Source organism: Cornus florida, unplaced genomic scaffold (genome assembly GCF_030987335.1).
Source record: "Cornus florida cultivar Cherokee Brave unplaced genomic scaffold, ASM3098733v1 CherokeeBrave_3.0.0_Hap2_Chr11, whole genome shotgun sequence".
Taxonomy (NCBI): domain Eukaryota; kingdom Viridiplantae; phylum Streptophyta; class Magnoliopsida; order Cornales; family Cornaceae; genus Cornus; species Cornus florida.
The window spans coordinates 67,185,010-67,211,878 of record NW_026775581.1 but is presented as its reverse complement, the minus strand read 5'-3'; the positions used below and the strand labels follow the sequence as shown (position 1 = coordinate 67,211,878).

The window sequence follows — 26,869 nt, the reverse complement described above, 5'->3', positions numbered from 1 at the left end:
CTAAAAATATTTCCTTCGGAAAACAGGGCAAAGAAGAAGAACAATTGCAAGTGGAACTACAAGTAAAATCAGACCAAGAGAACAAAGAATAAAAATTTATTAACAACTGGAAGAACCAAAAAACTACTTCCCTAATACATTCCCGACCCTAGTATTCCATAGATCGTGCACATATATGATGGTCAGAAAATACAAGGCTTCTTTAAGGAGAATGGCAAAGGTTCGATGGCTAACAACCCATGACCAAATTAAGATGCTAAAATTAGTTACATATTCAAATAAGAAATGAATCAACATCTTAGCACCTCACAAAACAACGTTTTGCCTCGGCATCATATGATGCTTGCTCCCTTGTCCTGCTCAATACACATGATTCAAGCCAATTTAAACAGTACCACCTAAACTAGTAATACCTGAAATCGTGGCTAGTTAATGCCAAAAACTAGCGTTCAGAGGAAGTTTTTCAACCCCAAAATATAATCCAGTTCCAGATTTTAGTTCCCCGTCAATCATAACCAGTGTCTACTCCGACGGCGCTACTTTGACGACCATAAAAGCTGCCCCCACCACGCCTTGAGGGACCCTGACCCCTCTCCCTGTACCTCGAGCTCGTGTTATGTGACCCATCTTGCCTTTGGAAATTGTTCGATTTGCCATTACTACTGTATGTTCCAGCCGGCTGGTACTCATAATGTGAATCGTGCCCCTGCATCTCTTGGTTTGTAGGAATATTATGATGTTTGCTATCTTGTCCAGCTGAAGTCCATTCTCCACGAGATTCACGCCCTCTGCCAGAACGGTGGTTTGGGTTTCCATTCTTGCGAAACCCTGAGGGAAAGCGCTGCTCATGTCTGATATCCATATCTGCAGTGGGAGCCGATTTGACCATGTTAACAGGACCTTGATTCGGGGAGCGGGGGCGTCCCTTGAATGAAGCTACCTTCTTCTCTCTCTTAGCCTCTTGATGCCCTACATTTTGCGCTTCTGCCAAACTCTCGTGTTCAGAGGGAGATTGATAAAGGTGAGAGTGAGCCATTGTGCCACTGCTCTCCTTGTCCTGTGGTGGAAGATCCACCCTATCCTTGGGAAGAGAGTCCTTTTTGATAGCCTTACCAACTTCAGAATTAACAATTTCAGCTCCATCAGACCTTCCTCGATGATAATGAGCTGAATGTGCCTGGGATTTGGGTTGCCAATGAGATGTTGTTCGTTCTCCGACACCACGGTTTTCTCGCATAGCCATAGTTCTGTCTGCTTGGCTACTTTCGGGGGCTGCAGATTGCCGATAACTTTTAAACGTGCCCTCACTATTAACATTCCTGCGATCATGATCATAATTATTCCCAGTGCCTCGATGACCCTTAAATGGATGTTGCTTTCCTCTCCGTGTTACTCCTTGATCTTTCATGACAGGAGATGTGACAGGTGCAGCTGTGTCAAATTTATCAGTAGTTTTCCAGCCTTCAGAAGTGTTCCACTCATCAGAGAAGTTCAGTTGCCCTTCCACTGAATCTACGTCAGGAATGAAAGATCGGTGTTTATCCATAGATTTCTGAACATTCTTGCCATGGTTCAAAGTAATAGATGATCCATCCGCTTTTGACGACTTATTCTGCTTATTATTCCCATTCCTATACTCCTCAGTAGACGCAACATTCCCAATTGCTGAGTCAGCAGGTTGAAGACTTCCAATGCTCTGAAAACCAGGTTCTGCCCCCCCAGCAGTCTCACCCAATGTTGTCTGATTGATTGAGGTTGAGCAAGGTTGCTGGATGCTTCCCTGCTGAGCCAATTCTTTAGCAACATGCTTTGGAACATATCTCTCCATTTCTGCCCTCTTACTTTTCAGACTACTCTGCACTAGATTCTCACTCTTTCCTGTTGGAGTAACAGCATCATATGAATTCTTGTGACTGGCTTCATCTGTAACCTCATATTTGTTCTGTGACCGCACAGGAGCCCAGACAACAGCATCACTGTTACGAAATTTAGGTGATCTGATAGCTTGAGGGTTTCTTTGCATTCGGCGAGACTGCTGAGATTTCCACTGGTTATTTACTCTACTAGTGGATTCTTCACTAGGTAAAAGAGAGTTCGGCTCTGAAGGTTGAATTGCAAGTTCAGCATCAGTAAGTGACTGAACAGAGCAAGGATCCAACTCAACCTCAGAAACCTTTGACTTTCCACTTCCAATTGAAGCTTTTGCAGGACTAGTTTCTTTTGGCACTGGCAATCCTAAATCAATGATAGAAGGCTCCAGTTTGTGCTTGTTCTTGCTGCTCCTGTGGTTTTTCCTCCTCTGATGTGTTGTGGACTCGGCCATAATATTGGGGTTTATGAGCAAGCTAGGCTCCCAACTTGGGCCAACTTCAGCAACAACCTCAGTAGATGCAATATCATTAACAGCTCCATCAGAACGATTTTTTGGTGCCTTGGTTGTAATAGTAAGAATGGGCTCTGCAGTCAAATTCCTTTCCATTGGAATATTCTGCTTTTGCTTTAACCCCATACGCTTGTGTCTGGAGACACCACCATCATTTTCTTGGGGAGGAGCTTTACAGTAAGCAGTTCCAGCATTCTCAGGATCCTGTTGCAAGGGCAAAGACTGGCCATATGGAACAACAGATTCCTGTTGGGCAGCATCTGGTGTCTCCACCCCACTAGTATTGCCCTCACTAATCTGAGCAACCACACCAGAGCCAAAAACAATCACCGTTTCAGCAAGTGTTTGGGATACTTCTTTCTCGTGATGCATGGGAGCACCAGGCAGAGCCTTCTCCAAGTTCTGAGTTGAACCATCTGCCACCTGAATACGCCTGTTCAACTCTTCCAATTTTGCAAGAGCCTTTGCCTTCTGCTCTCTTGTTCGTTCGTTCTCTTGGGATACTTCTTTCTCTTGATGCATGGGAGCACCAGGCAGAGCCTTCTCCAAGTTCTGAGTTGAACCATCTGCCACCTGAATACGCCTGTTCAACTCTTCCAATTTTGCAAGAGCCTTTGCCTTCTGCTCTCTTGTTCGTTCTTCCTCCTCCTCCTGAAGTTGCTTTGCACGTTGCTTGGCTATCTCCCTCATCTTAGCACGCTGATTAAAACACATACATAAAGAAAATAGCATACCAAATTTATATTACAAAAACTAGAGGCATAAAAGTATAATCATTACCTGTGCCTCGGACTCACTTGGGTCAAACATCGGCGTCAAAGATTCACCCTCATACTTCCTTCCAATTATAATCCCATATTTCTCAACAACTTCCCCAGATATATGGTGGTCTTGAACATGAACATTAAAAGTAGGTTCATGATTTGCAGATGAACTAGCATCCATAGACCCAGAAACTATAGGTTCCTTTCTCCACCCAACGGCATCCTGATTGTTGAACCTTTTACCACGATGGTCAGTTCTGCCATGCATACCATGACTTCTCCTATAAATTTGCAAATTAGTCTTTTTCCCAACAGGTGAAACAAAATATATGATGTCAGCAGAAGTATGTTAATTACAAACCTTGGAAGGGATGTCCCGCTGGCAACTGCTGGCTGAAGGGTCTTATCTCCTCCAGAAATATCCACTTCTTGGGAGATTGGGATAAGATCTCCACTGGCATGAGTTCTTTCAGTGCATACAGCATCAGTACCAACTGCATTTGCAGAACAGTTGGTCTTAGCATTGCCAACTTGTAACTTTTTATATTGCACTTCCCTACTAGAAATAGATGCAGCATTATATTGTCCATCAGAAACCCTTGCTTTTACATTCAAACCTTCCATCTTTCGTATCAAAGTTGCATCTTTTGGAGAAGCTGGGAATGCTTGAGGCCCTTCTGGCAACGCAGCCGAGGCATTTCCTGATTCCTTTACCATAATGTCATCAACTGCTTTTCCATTGCACAAACTTTCAGGAAACTTAACTTCAAAAGATTCTGAAGAATAACCTCCTCGTTTGTCAAAAGTCCGGGAAAAAGCATCTTCATTCAGTCTTTTTGAGTGCATCTCTTCATCCATTTTGTAGTCTGCTCCCCACTCATCCTTCAATGAGTACACCATTGGTTGGTTCCCCTTCTCAAGATGTGGGCCATTAGCTGGTATAGTTTGCTCCCAACTCCCTTCTTCCTCTTCTCCTCCCCATTCACTGTGCTGCTTCAGAAGAACATCAGATGGTCCTCGAGTATTATCGGGACGACCAGATTCCACTTGTTTTGAGACAATTGTTTTGCCAGTAGTTCCATGGCCAACCATCGTGCCATGGTTATTGCTAGGATCTCGAGCATTTTGGCTGGGATACCTGTTATAACCTGAGGGACGTGCTTGCATTCCCATAAAAGGAATATCTCGTTCATTGGAATTGCAATAGCCCATTGGAGGCCCATAATAGCCCTCATAGGCCACCGGACCAGGGTAAAGACCAGGCCTAATTGGCATACCTGGACGAATGTAGGCATCAGGAATGTGGGGTCTGTATAAGTCTCCGTTTGTTGGATGGGGCCCTCTTGGTCCGACCCCTGGTGGAGGAATTGGGTGAGAGTTTGACAAAGGACGACAATAGGGAAATGGTTCAATTGGAAAGCCACCAGGAGTAACTGGAGCTCCATATGGTGGACCTACTGGAGGTCCTCCATACCAAACACCAGCAGGAGCATTCATTGGAGGGCCATGCCAAGCGTCAAAGTGATTAGGGAGAACACTAGTGTTTGGGTATGGTTGGGGTTCCCCCTGCCATTTCTCCACACTAGGCCGGAACCCATCCTCATGTCGGGAACCATCTTTTTCCCGAGTAATCACAGTTCCACTCTTGGCATTTTCACTTGCAGAACCATCACCTGAAATAACATCACTCATTTTTTTCAATTATGAAATGCTAAACACCATATAAAATAGAAACTGTACTCAGTAAAGGACAAATCTATCTAGGAGAATAGAAGAGCTAAATGCATGAATACAAACCAACTGATGAAGTTGCATTCCTCTCTTCTGGCGCTGCTGTCCTGCTGGATGATGAGTCAGGACGACCATAAGAGCCATGGTCTGCCACTAATTGTTGATCAAACAAACAATCAATTCACATGAAATAAAATCAAATACTCAAAAAGGTATTGCATGTTTTACCAGTAAAACACACTCATCAAAAAAAAAATCCAGTAAAACATTTTTAGAAACATGAAGTAAAATTTGGCCTATATTACTGTTGGTTCAACATTTTCAAGCCCCTTTTTAGCCATCTTTTTTCTCTTTTTTTTTTTTTTTTTTGTTCCCTTATTATTTTTCTACTCGTTTTTATTGTTTAAAGCTTTGATGTGGTCCAAAAACAGGACATAACTGTAGGTCCAGCCTCCACAACAACAAATATACAATCGAACCTTAGATTTTAATCAATACTCGTGTATTCAACCTAGATTTTTGTAGATCTACCCTTCTTCCATTTTGTACTTATGCAACATTGAGACAGTAATGATATTTTAACATGCTTTCATTTTTATGGTTTTCCACCATATGAAACGTCCATTCCATTTGTTTTGCGACACCAAAACTATGACCTGGACGGTCAACTTCGCAACAAACTGGAACTTGAAAAAAAGTATCAGAGAATGACCGTTCTTAGCCTTCAAAGAACACAACTAGCAGTTCAAAATTAACACATCAATCGAGGACGATTGAGGAACAATTCACAATAACAAAGAGAGAAACATAAAACTGAAGGCAAACAGCATAGAAGTTCTTATAAGCATGCACAATCACCTAGTGACTCAGAATTCCTTTCAGAATTTTCTCTTTCTGATCCAAGTGTAGGAAAATCTCCAGAACTCAGAGAGAATCCATCTTTCTTGGTGGATGCCATCCCCTACATGTAAATAAAGATAAACTGAAACAGGTAAGGGCCGAAAGACCATAAAAAAAATAATGCAGTAACCTCAACAGAAGAATTCACCATAACATGAGATGGGAAAAAAACTGAAACAGGCAGATCTGCACCACTATATTTTACTAATCAGTTCATCAAATATGACTACAAAAATGTATTGCAGCATATTTCTAATAACAAAAAAGGGAAGGAAATTTTTTTTTCGAGGTGACCATGTCAAAACATGAAAATTTAACATTGAAACTGCTTAGCTACAGCACCATACCAATTTCTCAGTGGTACCAGGTGGACCCCATGCTACTGTATTATCAGATGACGGTCCAGCAAACCGTGATAACTGCGAGCTACCAGGTCTTGTTTCTGCAGTGCGAGGACGTGATGACGTCACTAATGTTTGATTTGATGACAATGCCCCAGAAGCTGATGCAGGCCTAGAATTTGGGCCCCATGCACTGAGAGTAGGCTCATGCGTTCTATTGCTACCAGCTGATGATGGTCGAGTGCTGCTTCCACTGGATGAAGGGCGACCACTGAGATTACTTAGTGAACAAGCACTACCATCAGCTTTTGGAGATAGTGTCGAGGAACCCCATGCATTTGATGCAGATGAAGATGATCGACTGCCCCAGCTAAGGGTTCCCCTATCAAGTTAAGACAGTATCTGGATCAATTCCATGGAATATAAAGCAGAACATATAAATATGTTACTATTTGAACTTCTGAAAAGAAGATTATTGAGTATAGTTTTGCTAACAGAAAGATCATAAAAAGTATGTTCATGTGTGCCTGTCTATAGGAGTTCATAAAAAGTATGTTCATGTGTGCCTGTCTATGGGAGTGTGTGTACGAGAGAGAACCAAGACCACATGTATCACTCACTTGGGAACAATTTCCACGCTTGGGTCCAGACCATGATTTTCTAACCTTGAAACAACATTGAAAAGAACTTCAGAGAGTAAACCAATTTACTTAGCAAAGGAATCATAATCCAGCAGAAAACCAGATACCTTTGGCTGGGTAAGTTTAGAGGTTTTGGAGCGGCAACTCTCCCCAAAACAGTCATGCCACCTCTTTTTGCTGAAGCCCACCTGCAGTAATGACCAAATGACATAAAGAGGGTGTTTTATACAATCAAACAGTTCAAAAACCCAATGGATTTTACAATGCTTGTGCTGACTTACGTAAATGTAAGGAGGCAATCCAAACAAGGCCAATCAACAACAGGACATAGACACCAAAAGAAGAGGGAGGGAGAGAGGAGGAAGGGGGTGTGGAGAAGCATACAAGTAGCTATTTATTGAAGTTGGCCACGAATGAAATGGGAAAACATATACGCAAAAAAACACCATATGATAACTGCACATTAAAGATAATCAGAATCCCAGACAACCTTCATAACCAATAGCCACTACCAGAGAACATTCTCAAAACAAATTAACAAGTAATGCTATTAGAAATTGGTGTATTTGAATCACATTCACTCCAACCGCTCCTTCACAAAGGATATGGCTCATTCCCATAACAGGAGGCATTCAAGCATGGAAAGATGCCTATCGAAGGTACTAAATCAAACATGCAGAAATGCAAAACACTAGAAAAAGAGATCTGGTACAATGAAGGAAGAAGTACAAGAATGTAGGCAAGCATAGTAAAGAGAGAATGACAAACACACCCCCCCCCCCCCCCCCCCCCCCCCCCCACACCAAAAAAAAAAAAAAAAGAATAAAAGACACTGCAGCTTGTGAGAACCTAACCTATGCTAACCCATGAGATGAGAAGATCCACTATAGTGCATATCAATGAACAAACTAAGGAAGGCCCTTCCTCACAACTCTACAAATCTCAATGTTCCTCCAAAAACTCATCTCCCTCTCGTATGCCACCTTACATAATTGGAAAGAAGCAACATATTGCAGGCTGGAAATATTTAATTCCACATGGGAAAAGATAAAATAAATAAAATAAAATCCTAACAGAAAAGGATTTTAAGACACATTCCCAACGCTATCTGACATGTATCATTAAGTAAGAAGACCCAAGGAATAAAAAAGAACAGATTTTCAATATGTTTTGCAGCGTTAGGCTATTAGCATCAGCTTTGTGCAGAAGTCGTGCACAAGGAAGACGTGAAATATAGATTTCTAAAACCTTCAAGGCAAAAAATCTCAACCTGAAACTCCCCCTTCCCTTCTCCTCCCCTCACCAACAAAAAGAAACAAAAGGGAGAGAGAGGGAGGGAGGGATATTAATATATATATATATATATGTATGTATGTATGTATGTATGTATATGTGTGTATACACATAGAGAGTCAAAAAAAGTAAAGGAACAATATTCAATAAATTTACATATCATCTTCATGTGGGAATTATTATATTCCCAACACATCTGAACTTGACACTCACCAATTGCATTACACATGAAAAGACATGGGGGTAAAATGTGTAGTCAAAGACAAAACCAATATAGTAATGTTTGCTGAGGAAAAGAGACAGAAAAGGATAAAAAGACAGGAAATACTAGTCAGAAAAGGTAAGAAACAACAACAAAGTGTCAGAAAAGGTAAGAAACAACAACAAAGTAATAATAATAAGGGAATGGGGAAAGAGTACAATGATACCAACGGGCTAGTGGCCTAGCGGTACCAGGCCCCTACTTCCCAAAGGAGGTAAGTGGTTCGAACCTCGGTGGAGGCATGTGTGCGTGAGTACCACCAACTAGGAGAGGAAGAAAAAAAAAAAAAAAAAGGGTACAATGATGCTTGTAAACTAAACTCAAACTGCTACCTAGCCCAATTCAACTTCGTTCAATTTGGAAAGAATAAGAATGCTAATTGCATTTCAACTAGTGCCTGTTTACAATTACAGCCCAGCAAATATTTAATCCGACAGCCTCTGTCAACATGAACCAGCCAACCCAATCAGCTCAAAATTTTCGCCACCTAACTAATTTGAGTATACCACCTCCGGCCAAATAAAAAAGCCTAGAACAACCAGTCCTTTTCTGATTCAACCACCAAATTTGATAAAAAAGGGAAAGAGACAGATTAAGTTTCCGGATATGCAAGTGTATGTTCAGGGCCGGCTCAATGGCTAGGCCATTGCCTAAGGCCCCACATTCAAATAAGGCCTCACCATTCACTAATGAGTTGTAAATAGAGTTTAGTACTTCAAAAAAAAAATTATATATATAAATGTATATATATTTTTATATGAACCAGAATAAGTAATTGACTTTAAAGTAATTTTTTCTACTATTTTAAAAGGTCCTGTACATCTCCAAAAAAATTTCTTTGGTAAACTGACTTCGAGTAATTTTAATATACGTAGTACAACTTAAAGTTGGTTCCAAGATTAAATTATCCATTAGTACAAAAACTTGACATTATTTAGAAATGAGATCTTTCTCAAATTTACATTTACATTGCAAATCATCTTTCTACAAAAAAAAAAAATTGCATATCCAATATCACTCTTTGCACTTTCATCATTCCAACTTTTATGCTCCATTTGGTAGGAAGGAAGAAAATTGAATGGTAGGGAGAGAAGAAGAGATTAATGAGACATTCCTGGGGAAGAGATTGTGTCCTTCCCTCTTTTTGTTTGGTTGGATGGAAGAGAAGAGAATGAGATAATACCTTATTTTGTTTGTTAGGAGAGAAGAGAATAGAGCGTGTTAATTATAAGAAAATAAAACTGAATTTATAAATAAAAATCAAATTTTATACTATAAGAATTTTTTTCTTCTTCTGTAAAACTCAAAATATACCATTTTATTTACAAGTTACTCAAGATCAATTTACTTTTATTTTTTTGCATTTCAAAAATGGGAAGCGTGGATTGTCAAACAAAAACTATAAAGTTAATTAATGTTATTTCCATCGACATATTATTAGTCAAAGAGACATCTTTTAAAAATTTTGCCTTAGGCCTAAACTTATATTGAGCAGCCCGTGTATGTTATATAGGATAACACTCAAAATTTTATAATAATGCTATCTGAAACACTTATTTTGGTGGTTGAATGCTGGAGATGGCTTTTTTTAAAGGTTTTTTAAGAAAATAAGGATGTGAGATTAAGCCTGGTGACTATGAGATCTAAAATCTAGAAATAGGATTGCTGAATTTCTGAACAGCCACAAAGAAGAAAGAAGAAAAAATAAAAAATAAAAAAAAAATAGAAGAATGCAAGAAAGAACATAAAATAAAAAATCCTCTTTTGCTAATTTAACTCCTCAAATTTGAAACTACTTCACTCTTTATCCATTCTGCTACAACAGACCTTATCTATAGACTATATATACTCTGAAAATTTCTTCAACAATCAACTTCTAAAAATAAAACTAAGTAATACAGTAGCTAGATTGGATCATGGAAGGCATCTTCTAAAAGATAATAGATATTTACATGTAAAATAATCCTAACAAAAATCCTATGTTCCACACAAATAATTTTTCTTCCATAAAACTGTTGTGAGATGTCTTTGTTTACTGTGCTCGGGATACATCACAACCAGTTTTTTAGTTTTGCAATAACTTCTGGCTAGGGATCTACGAGGAGCCCCAGGCCCAAAAAATGTAATTAAAATTATTTTCCCACCCAATTCAAGACGTGATTCTGAATAAATTAAGCACCGCTTAAAGAAAGGGTAAAATTTTAAGTGAGCGTGACTTCACTTATCACTTAACATTTAAAGTTCAAAAGAGCATCAAAAAGATTTTCAAAGTAGGATTAGCACTTTAAACCTTCAGTACGTAATGTGCAGTTTTATCAAACAGAACCCTAGTGTCTTCTATAAGTGATCACTTAGAGCATATTATGGTTTTGTTACAAAACAAAGGTTATATGGAGAAAACTGAGATGTTGGCCATGTTTTTCATGTAACCTTATATTATTATTGCTAGTGGATTTTGATCTCCTCTCCTCGGTAGACATAAGCATCCTGCTGAACCACGTAAATCTTGTGTTCCTTTTGTGTGATTGTGTGTCAACTTCATTACTTCCATTATTCACCTTGTGATTGTGTGCAACAAGAACCTGCTCCAGGCCACTGTCTGTCTCATGTTTGTGGCAAGTTTAGAGAATCAGTAACCATTAGTAGGGGCGGTTCAACAAATGCCCAACCTGCCAAGCTAATAAGATATCTGAGATTGACCAGTCAGCTGGGTTATCCTCCCTACCCATGCCACTCCACCATACAACCCTCAACAAAGCACATTGCAAACCCCTTATAAACACTTTCTCATTGGCATCTACCACGTCCCATCACCATCATTAATTAGACCTTTTTGCATCACCTTTCCACTGGTGGAAATGTATAAAAAATGCCATAGAAAGGCTTACTTAAAGAGATTGTGGATCTCTTTTTAGTGATGACCAGACTCCCCCCAGTAAGGAATTTATATAGTAAGCTATCTACCCATATGGAGTAGCAAGCGGCTAATTCGCGATGGGACCCTTCTATACTTCTATGTAATTTCTTTCTTACTTTGCTTGCTTCGGGAGCCCCGTCATTTGTGTTGTGGCCTCGGCGTATTCGCCACTCCTTGGATCCATACAACTTGGTTGGTACTACTGAGAAGATCCTTGAGTTCTATGATCGTCTTATGCCAGTATTGGCCTCTATCCGGTCACGTGTAGCGCCGAAGGAGTGCAGTGAGAGAAACAAAGTGAAGTGGGCAGCTAGTACTCCAAGGGTGCTGTGGAGCTATCGCTCCTGGGGTGCCAGAGGGGGTGCGGTGGTCCATGTAACTTTAGGCCAGTGGTATGGTTGGCGAGCTAGAGTATGGCCTCCAATCCAAGGATACATATTAAATTTGTGTTCTTCCGTTAGATGATCACAATCAATTCTTAGACACTTCAAAATCCCCACTACTTATTTCTTCATTCTTTTGAGCTTTCTTGCACATTTAGGCATTGGTTTTTTTTTTCCCAGGATACGTGTTTAATTGCTACTCAAGTCTTATTTACCACCTTCAACTGTATGTAAAGTTTTGTATTCTCCTTTCTTGTAATTAATAATAAGAGACTTAAAAGTTGGTAAATCTGCAATGGTGATTATGGTGCTACACTTTTGTCTTTCTTAATGAAGGAATTGTCGGAACAAATGTTGAAAAAAATTTCCATTAAAAATATCCAATAACAAACAAGCTCAAATTCTGAAAAAGTGCATTTGATATTGTAGAATTAGGAATTCAGATATTAATTTCTTATGGAAAAAGAACTAGTGTCTAAGGATGAAATGGAAAGGATATTCATATTTATAGTTATAAAAAATTAGGGTGACATATTGCCATGTAGAAAGAAAAAGAAAAAAAGATTAGGGTGAGGCATTACATGGAATGTAAATGTCATAGACTAGCACTTCAGAATAACTACATGGTATGTAGGAAACACAAATCAATCACTAGACTAGCACTACGAATAACTACATGGCATGTAATAACAATAATAATCCATGCGAAACACAAAGCATGAGTATTCTACCAACAAGCGTGCTTCAACATGAACATGACATCATAATCCACTTCAAAAATAAATAAATATATATATGTATGTATGTATTCTAAAGGTAATACTTCATCTTTTTCATTATCAGCTTTAAAACAGTTGGACCACACAAAGAAGCAAAACATAAAAAAAATAAAAATAAAATAAAAAATAAAAAAATGAGCAACCTTTATATGGTTAGCTTTGACAAAGTTTTTTTTTATTAACTTGCATTAATCTTTGATCCATGCAAATTGTGTCAAACATAATTTAAAGAAATATTAAAATAAAAAAATAAAATGGCCTCTTTCTTATGTGGTGGACTGTTGCAAAGGAATATTAAATGAAAATTTTGAGGATTCCTAAAGAACATTATGTCTTCAAAATTTATTAGGAAAGGAGATGATTTGTAAACAAAGCAAACTCTCCTGAGCTTCCATATTCCTTTTGTCTGAGCAATACGCTGTCCGTTTCACATCGCAACTCCCAAATCATCACATGTATGTCATGCAAGTCAAACATGGATCCTATATATTGAGATACTACCTTGCTGCATATTATAAACCTTTCACTTGTCGGAGTTGGCTACTCCCATTAAGGCAACAATGAAAACCTTGACAGACAAAATTCAAAAAATAGTAGACTGTAAGAAGAAAAATTCAATTGATACCTTCGCTCTCCAGCTGACATACTTGAAGTCATTGTTCAAATTCAGTCCAAAGGTTATCCAAACTGTACAGAAAAGTTAGAAGTAAAATCTAATCAGTAAAAGACAACTCCCAGACAAGAAAGATAAATTTTAATCAACCAATGTTCTAAGATAAAGATCGTTCATGTTCGTTTGCTCTGGCATGGCAAACACCATTGTTAGGTCAATAGGACTTAGGTTGGCTAATTTCATTTCAAACGCTTGATTATGTATCTTATTTAACATTTAGATAATTTTTTAAAGTTAGTTAGAGTTAATTGTGTTAACTCAATCCAAGGGTGAATTCAAAAGTCCAAGCTGTATTCAAGGGAAAATAGGGAATTTCAACTCCCAAACATTCACTCAAAATTAGAATTCATATTGTTTGTGCATATATTCAATTAAAGTTTCTTACATTTCACATTTTGAATCATAAAGATCCTTTTCTAACTGCATAAACACGTTTTTGGAATTTTCCTACATTAATATCCTAATATAACAAGTACAGGGCACTTTGATCGATCATAGGCTTCATTGAAGGCTACTAGCCATGTTTCAATCGATCGAGCCAAGTGTCCAATCGAGCCAAGTGTCCAATCGATTAACACTTGGCTCAATCGATCAAACTCTGTGAAATTCAGTTTCCAAATAGGACTTAATCTCTTTTAAGCCTAGTCACTATAGCCTTCTAAACTCTACATAATCACCCATGTTACTTATCAATCAAAAAAATAAAAAATAAAGTAACCAAGAGGAAAACTTTTTCTGAGCATATAGAGCAAATGGGACTGCAATCTAGCAATTATTTCCTAGAATTTCTTTCTTTCTTACTTCATCATTGCATTAGATGGTAAGAGTATGTTCTTGAGGCATTGAACATTAGCTTTGTTGTTCTAAGGGAAATTCAACACCAACGTGATTCTACCCATTGCACACATTGCCTGAATGAAAGACCATGGAGACCAATGTGCACGTGGAGAAGGGGATTGAGCAAGAAGCAGATCTGTTGACAAAGCAGCAGTTTGGAGACTCGAGAGAAGAGTTTGACGTCAATCTGTGCGAAGAGGTAAGTATATAGAAATCCAGGGTTTGGGAAACTAATAGCCTAATTGTATAATTTCATTCTCATTGTGGATTTAATCTGCCTAGACTAGGTCCTGTAGTTTTTCCCTTCGGAGTTTCCACCAACTCATGTGTTCATTATGTGATTGTTTATTTTACTTTACAAGTTTTTAAATGCTATCAGAGATGATGAATGGTTTAAATTACATACTTTCTAGATAGGTTAATGTTTGAATTTCTGTTATTTCAGTTAAAATTTGGACATTAGTTAGCTATGACCTATTCATCCCCCCAGGTCTAGATCACAGTCCTTTGCTACTCTATACCGGAGCCTCAGTACATTCCTGAATTTCTCAACCACCAAAAGATTTTTTTTCCTCAAGGCATAATTACTGTAAGACCGACGGGCAGATGATAAAGCAACCAATTTAGTCCAAGTAGTTTTAGTTATATTAGGAATTCGGTATAAACATACCATACTCCCACCCCCCCCCCCCCCCCCCCAAAAAAAATTAAACCCAATTTGAGCAGAATCAATGTGAGACTGAACCCTTCTAAGTATACTGTGCAAACTATCCATGAGACTGATCAGTGCATGTTATTGAAAGTTAGAATCACTTAACTTCAGAAAACCATCTTTATCCCCTATATATGCTGCCAACGGTGTTCAAGTCAAGATCTTTGCGGGCTCACGTCATCCAATATTTTGTACTGGCGGACAAACCTTGGGTTATATAAGGTGACAGGAATGTTATAAGATATCAAGAAGATAAAAGTGCTGGTCGCAAAGTCCCCTAGAATGAATTTAGTGGAGTGATTAACCAAACTGATGAGATGCCTATTATAAATGGCAAATGGACTTGGTGCAAAAGACAGCATAATGGAACGAGAACATATGCCCAGTTGGATAGGTTCCTTGTTAGTGAGGATTGTCTAGTGCAATTCCCTAATACCCAATGTGCTTTATCTACTGCATAACTGTCAGACCACTATGCTTTATCCCTTCACTATTACAATAGGAGTAACAGTAAACCTTTTATATTCCTTAAAGCCTGGTGCAAGCAAAAATTTATTGAGGATGTCATGAGCAGGGCTTGGAACATATATAACTATGGGCAACCACATGCACAGATTTAACAAATGAAGAAATCCTCATGGGGCCAAATATCCAAAATAAGTTGGTTGAGGGAAAATACAAAAATTGGGCATTCCTTTGGTTTTGAGGATAACTTAGAAATTATTTTTCCTCAGCCTAGTTTTCTATTCTAATCAATGGCTCTCCTATGGGGGTTTTTCAACCTGAGAAAGGGCTGAGGCAAGGCTGCCCTCTATCCCCTCTACTCTTTACCCTTGTTAAAGTGTACTTCTCCAATGGAGCAGGAGGGTTTGAAACAATCAAGCTTTGCAAAGCTGTTTAAAATCACGGCTTAGCCTTTTCCCATTGTCCTTTGTTGATGACCTAATTATAGCTGCTCAATTTTAAAAAAATTCTGGTTTAGCTGTGAATGATGATAAAAGCAATTTATATCTATCTAAAAGTGTCAAAAGAATTAGAATTATCAAGCGGCTCCTGGCATGAAGCATGGCACTTTCCTAATTTCCTACCTGGGTTTGCCACTTGAGGACCAGAGACCAACCTCTTCACCTTGTTCTACTCTAGTAGATAAGGTATCGAATAGAAAAAACAATTGAAACTCTCTAAACCTCTCACTGGCAGGAAGATGCAAATCACTTAGAACAGTGATCTCAGCCTATTATTATTTCTGGTGCTTTGTATTCAGGCTTCCGGCCTCTATGATAGCCTTATTGGATAAGAAAAAGACATACTAATGGAGTAATGGGGTGGTAAAAAAAAACTCCAAGAAAATTCATCTGTTGAAATGGAATAAGGTAACCACCTCCAGATTTGACGGTGGTTTTGTCATAAGGGAGATTACTGAGACTGATAAAGCATGAAAACTTTTGCAGAACAAAGACAAGTTGGGTTAACAGGTTCAGGAGAAAGTATGCATCCTTTTCCTCGTATTGGAATTGTCTTCCCACATCTAATTAATCCATGTTCTGGAAGAACCTTCTTGAAGTCAAAGAAGTTGAGGCAGCCGATCTTCAGTTCAAAATTGAAAATGGGCAAGCTTTCAGTCCAAGATCCTTGGTGTGAAGATACCACCCTCATTCAGAAATTTGAAAATAGAATTGTTACTTTGATCTGCCCAAGGATTCTGATATCTCTCAGTTAATTGTCAATGGATCATTGGTGCGGGGATCATCCGTTGTCTTGTTTGCTTCCCAGAATTTTCAGGATTGCCGTGGATAGACATGCCATGGTGGCCGACTGTTATTGGCTTGATACCGGTAGGTTTTCATGGGACGTGCGTTTTTGGCGATCGTTTCAGGACTAAGAGTTGGACGATGTTTCTGGCCAGCTAGATTTATTGTATAGTCAGGAGGAGGATGGTACAGGCTCGGATTCCTTATTCTGGGTGCCTTCTCCTCAGGGGTGATTCAAGGTCCGTTCCTTGTTCAGTTGTTCCTCCGTCTCGCTGGGGGCTCATGGTTCGATCTTCCCCTGGAAGACGGTGTGGTGATCTAAGGCTCCTCTCAGAGTGGCGTTTTTTGTGTGGACGACAGTTTGGGGCAAGATTTTGACCATGAACAATCTTAGAAAGAGGAGACAAATTACAATCAATTGGTGCTGTCTGTGTAAGAAGGATGGAGAGTCCGTGCATCACCTTCTTTTGCATTGCCCCGTGGCTCCCGATTGTTGGTGCCTTCTTTTATTTGGCTTGTTCGGTGTCCATTGGGTTATGCCCTGGTCTGCGAGGGAGTTGTTTGAGGCCTGGAGGGGTTGCAGTGTTGGGGCCCATGCCCATTACTTTTGGAGGGCCCTCTCTGCGTTTGGTGGTGCATTTGGAAGGAGCGGAATAGAAGATCTTTCAAAGGGGAAGAATCTTCCATTGGGTCCTTGAAATATGTTATTATTACTTCTCTTTTTAGTTGGGTGATGGGGAGAAATTGTATATCTATAGAGGAAATCATTCATTTTTTGGGTTCTTTGGGTCCTTAGGACCTCCTCTTTGGCTTTGGCCCTTGTATAGCTTTCGGGATGCGTTCCCCTTTGGAAGGCTCTCTAATAATATATCTTTACTTACCAAAAAAAAAATTGTCAATGGAGCTTGGAAAAAACCTCAATATATGTTAAACTACTCCAGCTTGGAATTTCATTTCTTCCATTCCCTTGCACCAAGATCATGATAACCTTGTTTGGAAGAATGGGGCTTTCAAATTCAAGAATCATGGAAAGCTTACAGGCCTCAAGTGATGTGTTAGATGGGCCAAAATTTGCTGCAACAAGGCTAGATGAGCTTATAACTTTGCTACATGTTTGGTGATTTACAACAAATGCCTTCCTGGTCCAATCTTCGAAAGAGAGGTCTGCCGTTGGCTCACATTTGCCATAACTGGATGCAAGATGGGAATGATATAGATAATTTTTTCTTCATTGTTAGTTTGCCTCTCAGATCAAGGAATGGTTATCTTCTTTCTTTCAGCAGAATTTTGCGGCCATCTCATCATGGCATCAATTTCTAGACTGGTTTGTTAATAATTTTGGAGCTAGCTCCAGAATAGTACCTCAACTATATGGCACATTTGGACAGCCAGAAATCTGATACTGCACCATGAAACTGCCCTCAATCCTCATTCTGTGGCTAAAACAATTGTGTGGGATTCTTTGGACTCCTTAAGTTTAACTCTACAAGATCCTTCAGTATGCTTAGATTGATAATCGCTATTATAGCCTTGAATTTCTTGATTTCTTGTTTTTTGGAAATGGAGCTACTTATTCTCATGTTAAAGGAGGGTATGCACTCCTTCTTGGCCTTGCAGCAAATTCTTTTATTAAAAAAAATCTCCATTCAGGAATAAATAAACAAAATCAAGATCCACAAATGATTTAGAATTATGCGCTTGATTTAGCACTAGATTAAGTCAGATTGCATAGTTTGCATCTGAGAATATATATATATATCAAGCCAAATTAACAGAAATAGGGAGAGAGAGAGAGAGAGAAAAAAAAAAAAAAAAAAAAAAGCATAATTAGATCTGAAATCAAAAAAAAGTCGATCTACATAACGTAAAAAAATCAATCAAAATTTGAATCACAAGATGAGTAGACTTAAAGATAATGGAGAAGAGGATAAAGTAACAAAAATATATAAGGTGCTGATTAAAAGATTAGATTATTCAAACTTAAAGAAGAAGAAAGGAAGTAGAATAAAACGATTACACCATCAGAATCTTAAAATTTTCAAATCCATTCAAAGGTTCTACTAGGGCTTTTTAACCCCAAATTCAAATATAGTTTAGAGATTTCGGGTTTTCTCTTGATTATTTCCCAGGTATATAAAGTGTCTTTGATCGCATGCTTCTTTTTACAATACAATGGCACAACTGATACATCAACCATCGAATATTAGACTATATGTAATAAAATATATAGGTGTAATTTTGAGCTAAATCGGATTGCCAAGGCCCATAACACAAGCCCCAACTATGTATAAGTTGGACAGAAGGTTCCTCATCCCAAGCCTAACCTTGGCTACTAAAATATATAATGTAATTTTGAGTTAAGTCGGCCGACAAAAAGCCTGCCCATGTAAAAGTTAGATCTCCAGTTCCTCAACCCAAACCCAAGCCCAACCTTAGCTACTAAAAAGGTAAGCAAGCCCGCATTGGGTTAGTTCAGTTGCCAAACAACTCAACACAAGCCCGCCCATTTTGAGATTGAAGCTTGAGGTTACCCATCCCAAGCCTAAACCTTGGTCATTAGAAAGGTAACCAAACCCATCCAGGTTGGCTTGGCTTCAACTTTGGCTAAATAGTATTGCTATGTGCATGAGTAGATAGGACCGGAGGGGGGAATGCAAAGAATAAAGCTAACCTTAGGAAAAAAATAAAAATATCTTGAAATCAATTTTCTCTAATTTTTAGTGTTTTTGTTTTTCTTTTGTTAAGATGGGGTGGGGGAAACACACTAGAGAATCAAAGGCAATGAGGATTGTGCTTGTACATACCTTCTCAAACAAGGTATAGGTTGGAATAGTTGTAAACCTGTATCCAACTAAGTTGAAAACCAAATACACAGGAATTTGAACGCGAACTAGCTCCAAAATTGTTCCCTCGCTCCACATTTCCTACCAAGGCATTAGATACATAAAGCAAGCTAGATAGGACAACTAAAAAGAAACCCACCCCAAACAACAAACCCAAACCAATTTTCGAGATTCCTTCCTTAGCCATATCTTATCCTAATAATTACCACTCAAATCCATCGAACACAGACGAAACCATATAGTTGCAAAACAAACACCAGTAAACAATCCAATCTATATTTCGAAAAACAACGAAATTCTACTCTCTGATTGATCCCTCCCATGATGCTACTCTACCAGACTACCTCATCTCTCATGCTCATATAGTCCTTATATACTCTCACTCTTCACTCACTCTCTCTCTCCATATATATATACATATATATATACTAGAAACTCATACGTGCAGTTGCACGTAATTAAAGCTAATATATATATATAAATAAATAAATAAGTGGATTAAAAGTATTGCAAACAATTATACATTTGTTATTCAATATTGACTTAAAATCCTGGCCATGAAGTCTATCATTCTTAGATGTATCATGTCAATTGCCACTCGTTTTCATTTCTTTATTGAATTTCTTACATTTCGAATATGGCTCTCTTTGGTTAGGCGACAAATTTTTATAACTATTTCTATAATATGCGTTCAATTTATCGCGTTTATTATCGTGTCTTATTGAATTGTTCCACCTAATAATAGAAAATATAAAGTACATAAAATGTTGTTTTCATATGAAATCTATGTGTCTAATTGAATGGTCCACCTTGCAAACATAATCTTGTTGCATCTAATAATCTAATAATAGAAAATATAAAGTAAATTAAGTTGGTGTTTCATAAAAAATTTATGTGTCTAATTAAACGGTTTACCTTACAAAGATGATGATATTTTTTCTAATTATAAGTTTTTCTGCATTTTATATATTCATTGAAATAAAATAAGAAAATGGTTTTAACAATAAGAAAACATAAACTATTCTAGACCTTAATAAATGCTTTAATATTTAATGCACACAAAAAGTACACATAAGTCAACATAATAGAAGATTTTTATTAACTAAAAGCGAGATAAAAAAAACTATATTGTAAAGTATAAATTTTCCACTCACTTGTAATTTTTCCCTCCTTTTATTTGAAATTAGCACTATATTTTGCTCAACCTGTACTCATCAAGGATATAAACATAATTAGGCTAGCATTATAAAAAATATATATATATAGATTTAAGTATCATGCATATAATGAAATTGACGAAACTTTCGTGTCTCATTGAATTGTTCCACATAATAAGTAAGCATAAAGTAATTTAAGATGATAATAAAAATTCTAGGGAAAAAAGGCCAAATTTAATCATTAATGAAATGGAAAAGAACATGATAAGTAGAAATTAGGAAAATGAAATCAAAACTCTCAAAAATAAAAATAGGTGATAAATTTGTACCACTTAAGTATTATATTCAATAACCCACAAAATAAAAAAAATCAGGAATAAATGATTTAGTTGATTGAAATGGGGTATGATATTTTTTAGAAATTTTAATAAATGGCAAATTTTGTAAAAAAGTGACAAAAAAAAAAAAAGAAAAGAAAAAGAAAAAAGAAATAAAAACATGATGCATCATGATAGTATTACAGTAACACTCAATAGGCTAATACACACTAACATGATTAATATTTAGATTATTTTAAAGTTATTTATATATAAAGAAAAGTGAATACAAATATATATACTAATAAGAAATCAATAAAATGAATAACAAACATTGACTTTTCATACATTTTTGACTTTTTTTATTATAACAACCATTCCAAGTGCATCCTGTTAGTTTTTTTTTTAAGGTTATGGAAGAAGATAGGAATGCTTTAAAGAAAAGATATAGAGATAATGTCAAAGGTTTAGAGAGAAAGAATAAACTAATTTAAAACTGGTAATTTTTCTTCAAAAAGGGAAAATGATTATTGTATTAAAATAATTTTTAATTAAATCAATTGTTTTAAATTGTATAATCAGCCTCAAGGATTAGAAAGGAACAAGGAACTAACTTTTAAAAGAATAATTTTTTTTTTTTTTTTTTTTTTTTTTAAGGAAAAAGGAAATTTGTCTCCAATCCCAACGTCTTTGTGTTTTAAAGGAGTGATGTGTGTGTCTATATATATATATATATATAAGGGGAAAAAAATATCAATCTATGAGTCCTATTGAAACGTAATTTTTTCTATTTAAGAAGAACATTTTAGAGTAATTGGGATGGAGTGAATCAATTATGGTAAGCTTCAAATGATAGAGGAATTTCAATGACTAACGGTAATAAAGGGAAAAAAATAATTATTGTATGAATCCTACTGGAGTGTAATTTTTTCTATTTAAAAAGAATAGTTTGAAGTAATTGGGATAGACTTGATAGAGTGAATAAACAATTAAAAGGGGGAGGAAAAAAAAAAAAAAAAACACGGTATGAATTTTCTATTTAAGAATAACACTGAAAAATACTGTTTAACTTTTAGAATGAGAGATTTTGAAAAATAAATCAAAGCACAATCTCTTTCTAATTTAAAATGAACCACTGAAAAATTAATCAAACTGAAACAGTTTATGCAAATAGAACTATTACTCAGGGTATTCTAAACAAAATATTAACCTATTGAAAGAAACAATCAATCAATTATGTTTTATCAGAAGTAGATAAGCAAACGAAAAACAAAAATATAGATAACTACTAAAATATAAAGTGATTTATGCTCGCCGTGCCAAGCTCGTCAGATATTATAACATATATTTATATCTATATCTATATCTATATTAAACAATAAACATATTGTGAACACCATGATGAATAATTCTGACTGAGAATAGGAAAAACTTTTTCAGACATTGCATTCTCAAAAACAAAAATATAAGCAATACGAAATATATATTAAAACATACCTTAAGTCAAATAGGCCTAGAGTTCTCCGCATAAATCAAATACGATACGACTTTCTTGGATAAGCTACTTTCTTCGGTACACTTTAAGCTTGAGTTAGATGACAAAAGTGAATGTTGAAAGAAGAGATGGAATGACAGAGGATGAGAGAGGCAAGATCCCAGCCGATTATAGAATCTTCTTCATACGCCAACTGCCTTGTAGACGTGAAAAAAAAAAAAAGACGTGTCGGTTATTTAGAAATATTGAATAATAGAAACTCTTTGATTTTTATTTATTAAAGAAGAGGAACATAAAGGGAAACTGTTTTATTTTTTTATAATTTTTTAAATAAAACTAACAAGGGATAACGTCTTCAACTAAAGGGTTAAAACTGTTTGATATTTAAAAAAAATAATAAAAATAATAAAAATAAAAAAATAGAAGGGGAACAGAAATAGAATATGTTTTGTTTTGTTTTTTGGAATTTTAAAAATAAAACAAAAGGGTTAAAATTGTGGAAGGGACGTATGTAATAAAAACATTGTATAAACCTTTTTTATAATCGTAAACTGCGTATCTTTTTTTAAAAAATTCAAAACGTCGCGTGTACAATAATACAAAAAGTGTATATAAAAAATAGAAGTAGAATACACTTTTATAGGGTAAATAGATATATATATATATATATATATTGATTTTCCTTAATTCTTCACTCTCTCTATACTCAATCCCTATTTTTTTCACTTTTATTATTAGTTTATGTACCTTATACGGTTATACCTAATTGAAAACTTCAATCATCATTCCAGTGGCATTCAGGTATAAAGTTATGATAAACTATCAGTTGCATGCTACTATGCAGCTATAAAATTTATTGGAAGTTACAATGTTGAGCCACAATCTTTCTATGTTTGTATTCTGACTTTCTAATGCATGCATCAAAATCAACATCAGTATATATAGTCTTGAGCCCCAACTTATCCCAAACAAAAACCACAAAAATGTAATCACAACTAATTGGATCATTGGCAAAGTGGTAAACCATTAAAGTACCATGAGCATATGTGCCTAGGTCTGCCTTTGACAATATTTGCACTTTTTATATGGAATATGAATATGCATTAATAGTAATTTAATTTTTCAATTGTCTTCACTAAGGCACACGCCTCGCCTTGCACATTGTGCTTAGGCTCCAAAGGACCTCTAGCACCTTAGTGTGCCTTGGGCCTTTGATAACACTAAGTAGAGGACGAAGTAGGTCATAACAAATTGATACCCTTCATAAAGGTTATGATATAAAAACCACAATGTAATGTCCTTCCTTATGAACTAACTATAAACATTCAAGATAAGAGTCTATTATGTATTTTATTAGTGATGAGATTATCTTAATTGATGAAACTAAAGTGGAGATAAATTCTAAACTACATAGTCTACATGTTTAAAAAGTTGTTCTAAATCAAGAGCACTTAATATCAGTAGAACTAAAATTAAATATATGTAGTGTAAATCTAGTAGGAGTCTAAAACTAGGGATACAATTAGAAATATTATTAAAGATGGAAGGCTAGGAGGTACGAAAATTAAATATATAGAGTGTAAATCTAGTAGGAGTCTAAAACTAGGGATACAATTAGAAATATTATTGAAGATGGAAGGCTAGGAGGTACGAAAGAGAATAGTTTCATTACCCAGGCTCGATTATTCATGGGGAATGAGAGATGGAAATTGATATTGATACCAACACGCATGTGGCCTAGCGGTACTTCCCAAAGGGAGGTTAGGGTTCGAGCCTCAGTAGAGGTATGAAAAAAAAAAAATTGATATTGATTGAAAATTTAGAGGATAAATTAAGGGGAAGAATGTTGAGACATATTGTTTGATCAATGATGAAGAAATGCACAATTAAAAATTTCGTAATGTTGTAATACAAATACAAATAATAATAATAATAATAAAGCTTTTCGATGTTATTAAACCCGAGGCATAGTTACTAAAAGCTAATACCAAAGACTAGAGTAGGATTTAGCACAGAGAGATCACCGCGAAACTTAACAGGTGAATGATATTGTGCCTGCTAAAGCCTCAAAAAGTGTGTCATCAAATTTCAAAACAAATGATAAAGATGATGGCACTGCTAGACAAAAGGATCAATAACACAAGGCATCAAAATCATCTCATTCACAATGGGTATAAAAAATAAAAATAAAAAATTCTTCAGAATTCAACCGTGGCAACCCCATTGAAGATTGTAAAGAGGTTCTCAAATAGCCATAAGAAACTCCAATATATATTAAATTCTAAAGTTCAAAGCTAAGTTCGCCAAATTTTGAGCTAGGGCTTGGCCAAAGTGGTATCACTCCTCCACCTTCCAAATGACAAGATAGCGTCACCAATGGAAAAAATGGTGCGCGTGTTATTTACTCAAAAAGAAAAACTGTGAACGGTAAGCATGATGAAAATAAAAGAAGTTTCATGAACATAAAAGAAGTTTCTTCAGGTGATGCTTTTATTATGGAAAATGATCTCAACAATTAGCTTGAAGATTTTCAGACTGTGATTTCAAAATACCCAAAAATAAAAAATAAAAACGACTCAATTTGGAGTCTTGGCCTAGTCTCATAAATAGTAGAGCAAAACAAACAATTAAAAGAAATTTTTTTGAGTCCGCACCTAATCTAATGGAGTGAACAGAAATCGGAGAGTAGGTTGTCTATTCCAATATCTCCGCATGTGTATATGTTTGGAATAAGCATTGAAATAAGGGCATATATTGCATTCCAAACCCTAAATACTGATTTTCTGATCAACGGGGTCGACCCAGCTTTCGTTGAGGAGAACCCCAAACCGTAATTTTTCTAGTTTTAAGGGGGAAAAAAGAAAAAAAAAACATTCAATATAATATGCTTATTAAAAAAAAATTCAATGTAAAATATATGTGTGTAACCATGCATATGTACATACACATAGAGATAGATGATGCTTACTGGAGGAGAGACAGAGAAAAACGAGGAGCCGAATCAGTGTAGATGATATAGGAGACACCGATCTGTGTTCCTCTGCAAATAAGAATAGAAGCAATAGAGAGACGATATGATGATGCCGGTGACGGTGGTTTATATACGTGTGAGAGAGTGTGTTTCCTTTGCGTTTCTTTCCCTGTATGAAGACGGTGATGAGAGGCGATCGAGAGGAGAGAGGAGAGGGAGAGAGGGGAGAGAGAGAGAGAGAGAGAGAGGGCACCGAAGCTAATGTTGTTCGAACCCAACCCCGAAGTCCAGTTCCGTCTTAAACCTTATTTTTGACATCGAGGGTTGAAAGGAAAGGAAAGGAAATCAAAAAGTCTTTCCATCCTCATCTCATGTTTGGTTCAAAGAGGGGAAAGGATGAGAAGTGAGAAGTTGAGAACTGAGAAGTTTGCCACGGAATTTATTTAGTGAGAAAAGATAGTACAACCAATTAGTAGTATATCTTATTATATGAATAAAAACACAATTTTTTATTTTGTTGTTATTTCAGGTGGCTACTTATTTATCAACTTATTTGGTTGCTTTGTGTATTTTAAAGCAATTCTTTTAAAAAATATTGGAAAGATCTTACCATAGAAAAGTGAGAAAAAATAACAAAACTAATCATTATAAAATTCAAATCTTAAAATAAACTCAATAATTTGAATTCAATTCAATTCTACTTACATATATCTTTGTTTGAGAGACCCTTTTATTAAATTTTCAACTAATTAAACTAAAAGTTACAATTTTTTACTATGAATAAGTGATATCTTTCTCATAAATAAGGACTCTATCTTACATAATTCACTTAAATTTTTTTAAATTATATTTTGATTTAGTATTTTCTAATTACCTTTAAATTTTAAAGACACTCAATAGAGATATATGCATAAGTTTTTTTTTTCTTTGATAAATAAAGATAAATAGAAGTAGATGAGGGAGTGAAAATAATAATAATAATAATAATATATAATGAAAAATATTAGTAGAGAAAAACAAATTATAGATAGAGAAAGAAACTAGTTTAATTGTTTGTTAAAATAGGAAACGTAAAGACATTTATGTCTTTTTAGTTACCGTCATGTCAGATTCAAGATACAATCTCAAATTAAAATTCGAGATGTGTAGCATTGCTCTTTCCGATGCATTAAAGTTTTTTCCCGAATTTAAGAAAAATAATGAAAGAATTCACAATAGTGTGTTTCATTCTTTTTTCTTATAAAATAAATTTTTTTATTTAAATTGATTTTTTTTTTTTATTGGCAAGAAACTTACACACATCACTCACACTCATTTTGCTCATTTAGAGACTCAAACCATCACCATTCACTTTGGAAGATAGATGAGATACCATTAAAGATTTATAATTTAAAAATAACTAAAGAGTCTCTAACCCAATAATATGTGGTGAATAAATGGTTCAAGTACCTTGGATATAGTTAATCGGAAGGAAAATAGATGTTATCCCTCATATATTTTTGTAAAATTATTTAATGGAAGTTAGTAAAAAAAAAAATCGCATTCCTTCTCTCTTACCAAGCAATGAAAGTTATTACCTTCCGAGTCTGCTTCTTTCCCTCAAGCAAACAAAAGAAGAATGACACATTCTCTTCTTTAAAAATATCCTACTAATCTTTTTCATTTCATTTTTTTTTTTTTTTTTTTTTTTTAATATCTTTCATACCACCCATATTTCAA

General features: G+C 36.0%; 1 protein-coding gene across 5 annotated transcripts; it reads right to left on the bottom strand.

The window, feature by feature from the left end:
- Window positions 1-78: 78 nt before the first annotated feature.
- Window positions 79-25,512, bottom strand: LOC132284233 (protein MODIFIER OF SNC1 1-like). Of its 5 annotated transcripts, none has more exons than XM_059786314.1 (12): window positions 25,148-25,512; window positions 22,182-22,376; window positions 20,365-20,415; window positions 13,020-13,081; window positions 6,868-6,948; window positions 6,740-6,784; window positions 6,126-6,501; window positions 5,737-5,839; window positions 4,945-5,031; window positions 3,509-4,820; window positions 3,164-3,428; window positions 79-3,082 (listed from the first exon to the last, which is right to left on the bottom strand). In XM_059786314.1, the coding sequence occupies exons 4-12, from the start codon at window positions 13,049-13,051 to the stop codon at window positions 506-508; spliced, it is 4,878 nt and encodes a 1,625-aa protein (XP_059642297.1). In that variant the 5' UTR covers window positions 13,052-13,081; window positions 20,365-20,415; window positions 22,182-22,376; window positions 25,148-25,512; the 3' UTR covers window positions 79-505. The 5 variants fall into 5 exon arrangements, with proteins under 5 accessions (XP_059642297.1, XP_059642301.1, XP_059642299.1 ...); XM_059786318.1 differs by having other exon boundaries at window positions 4,945-5,025; XM_059786316.1 differs by having other exon boundaries at window positions 22,182-22,372.
- Window positions 25,513-26,869: the final 1,357 nt, after the last annotated feature.

Coding starts and splice junctions, on each gene's coding strand:
- LOC132284233 (XM_059786314.1), bottom strand. CDS start 13,051: ATGACTTCAAGTATGTCAGCTGGAGAGCGAAG. Junction 5,840..6,125: donor CTGGTACCACTGAGAAATTG/GTATGGTGCTGT, acceptor ATTTACATGTAG/GGGATGGCATCCACCAAGAA. Junction 5,032..5,736: donor AAGGAATTCTGAGTCACTAG/GTGATTGTGCAT, acceptor ATCAACAATTAG/TGGCAGACCATGGCTCTTAT.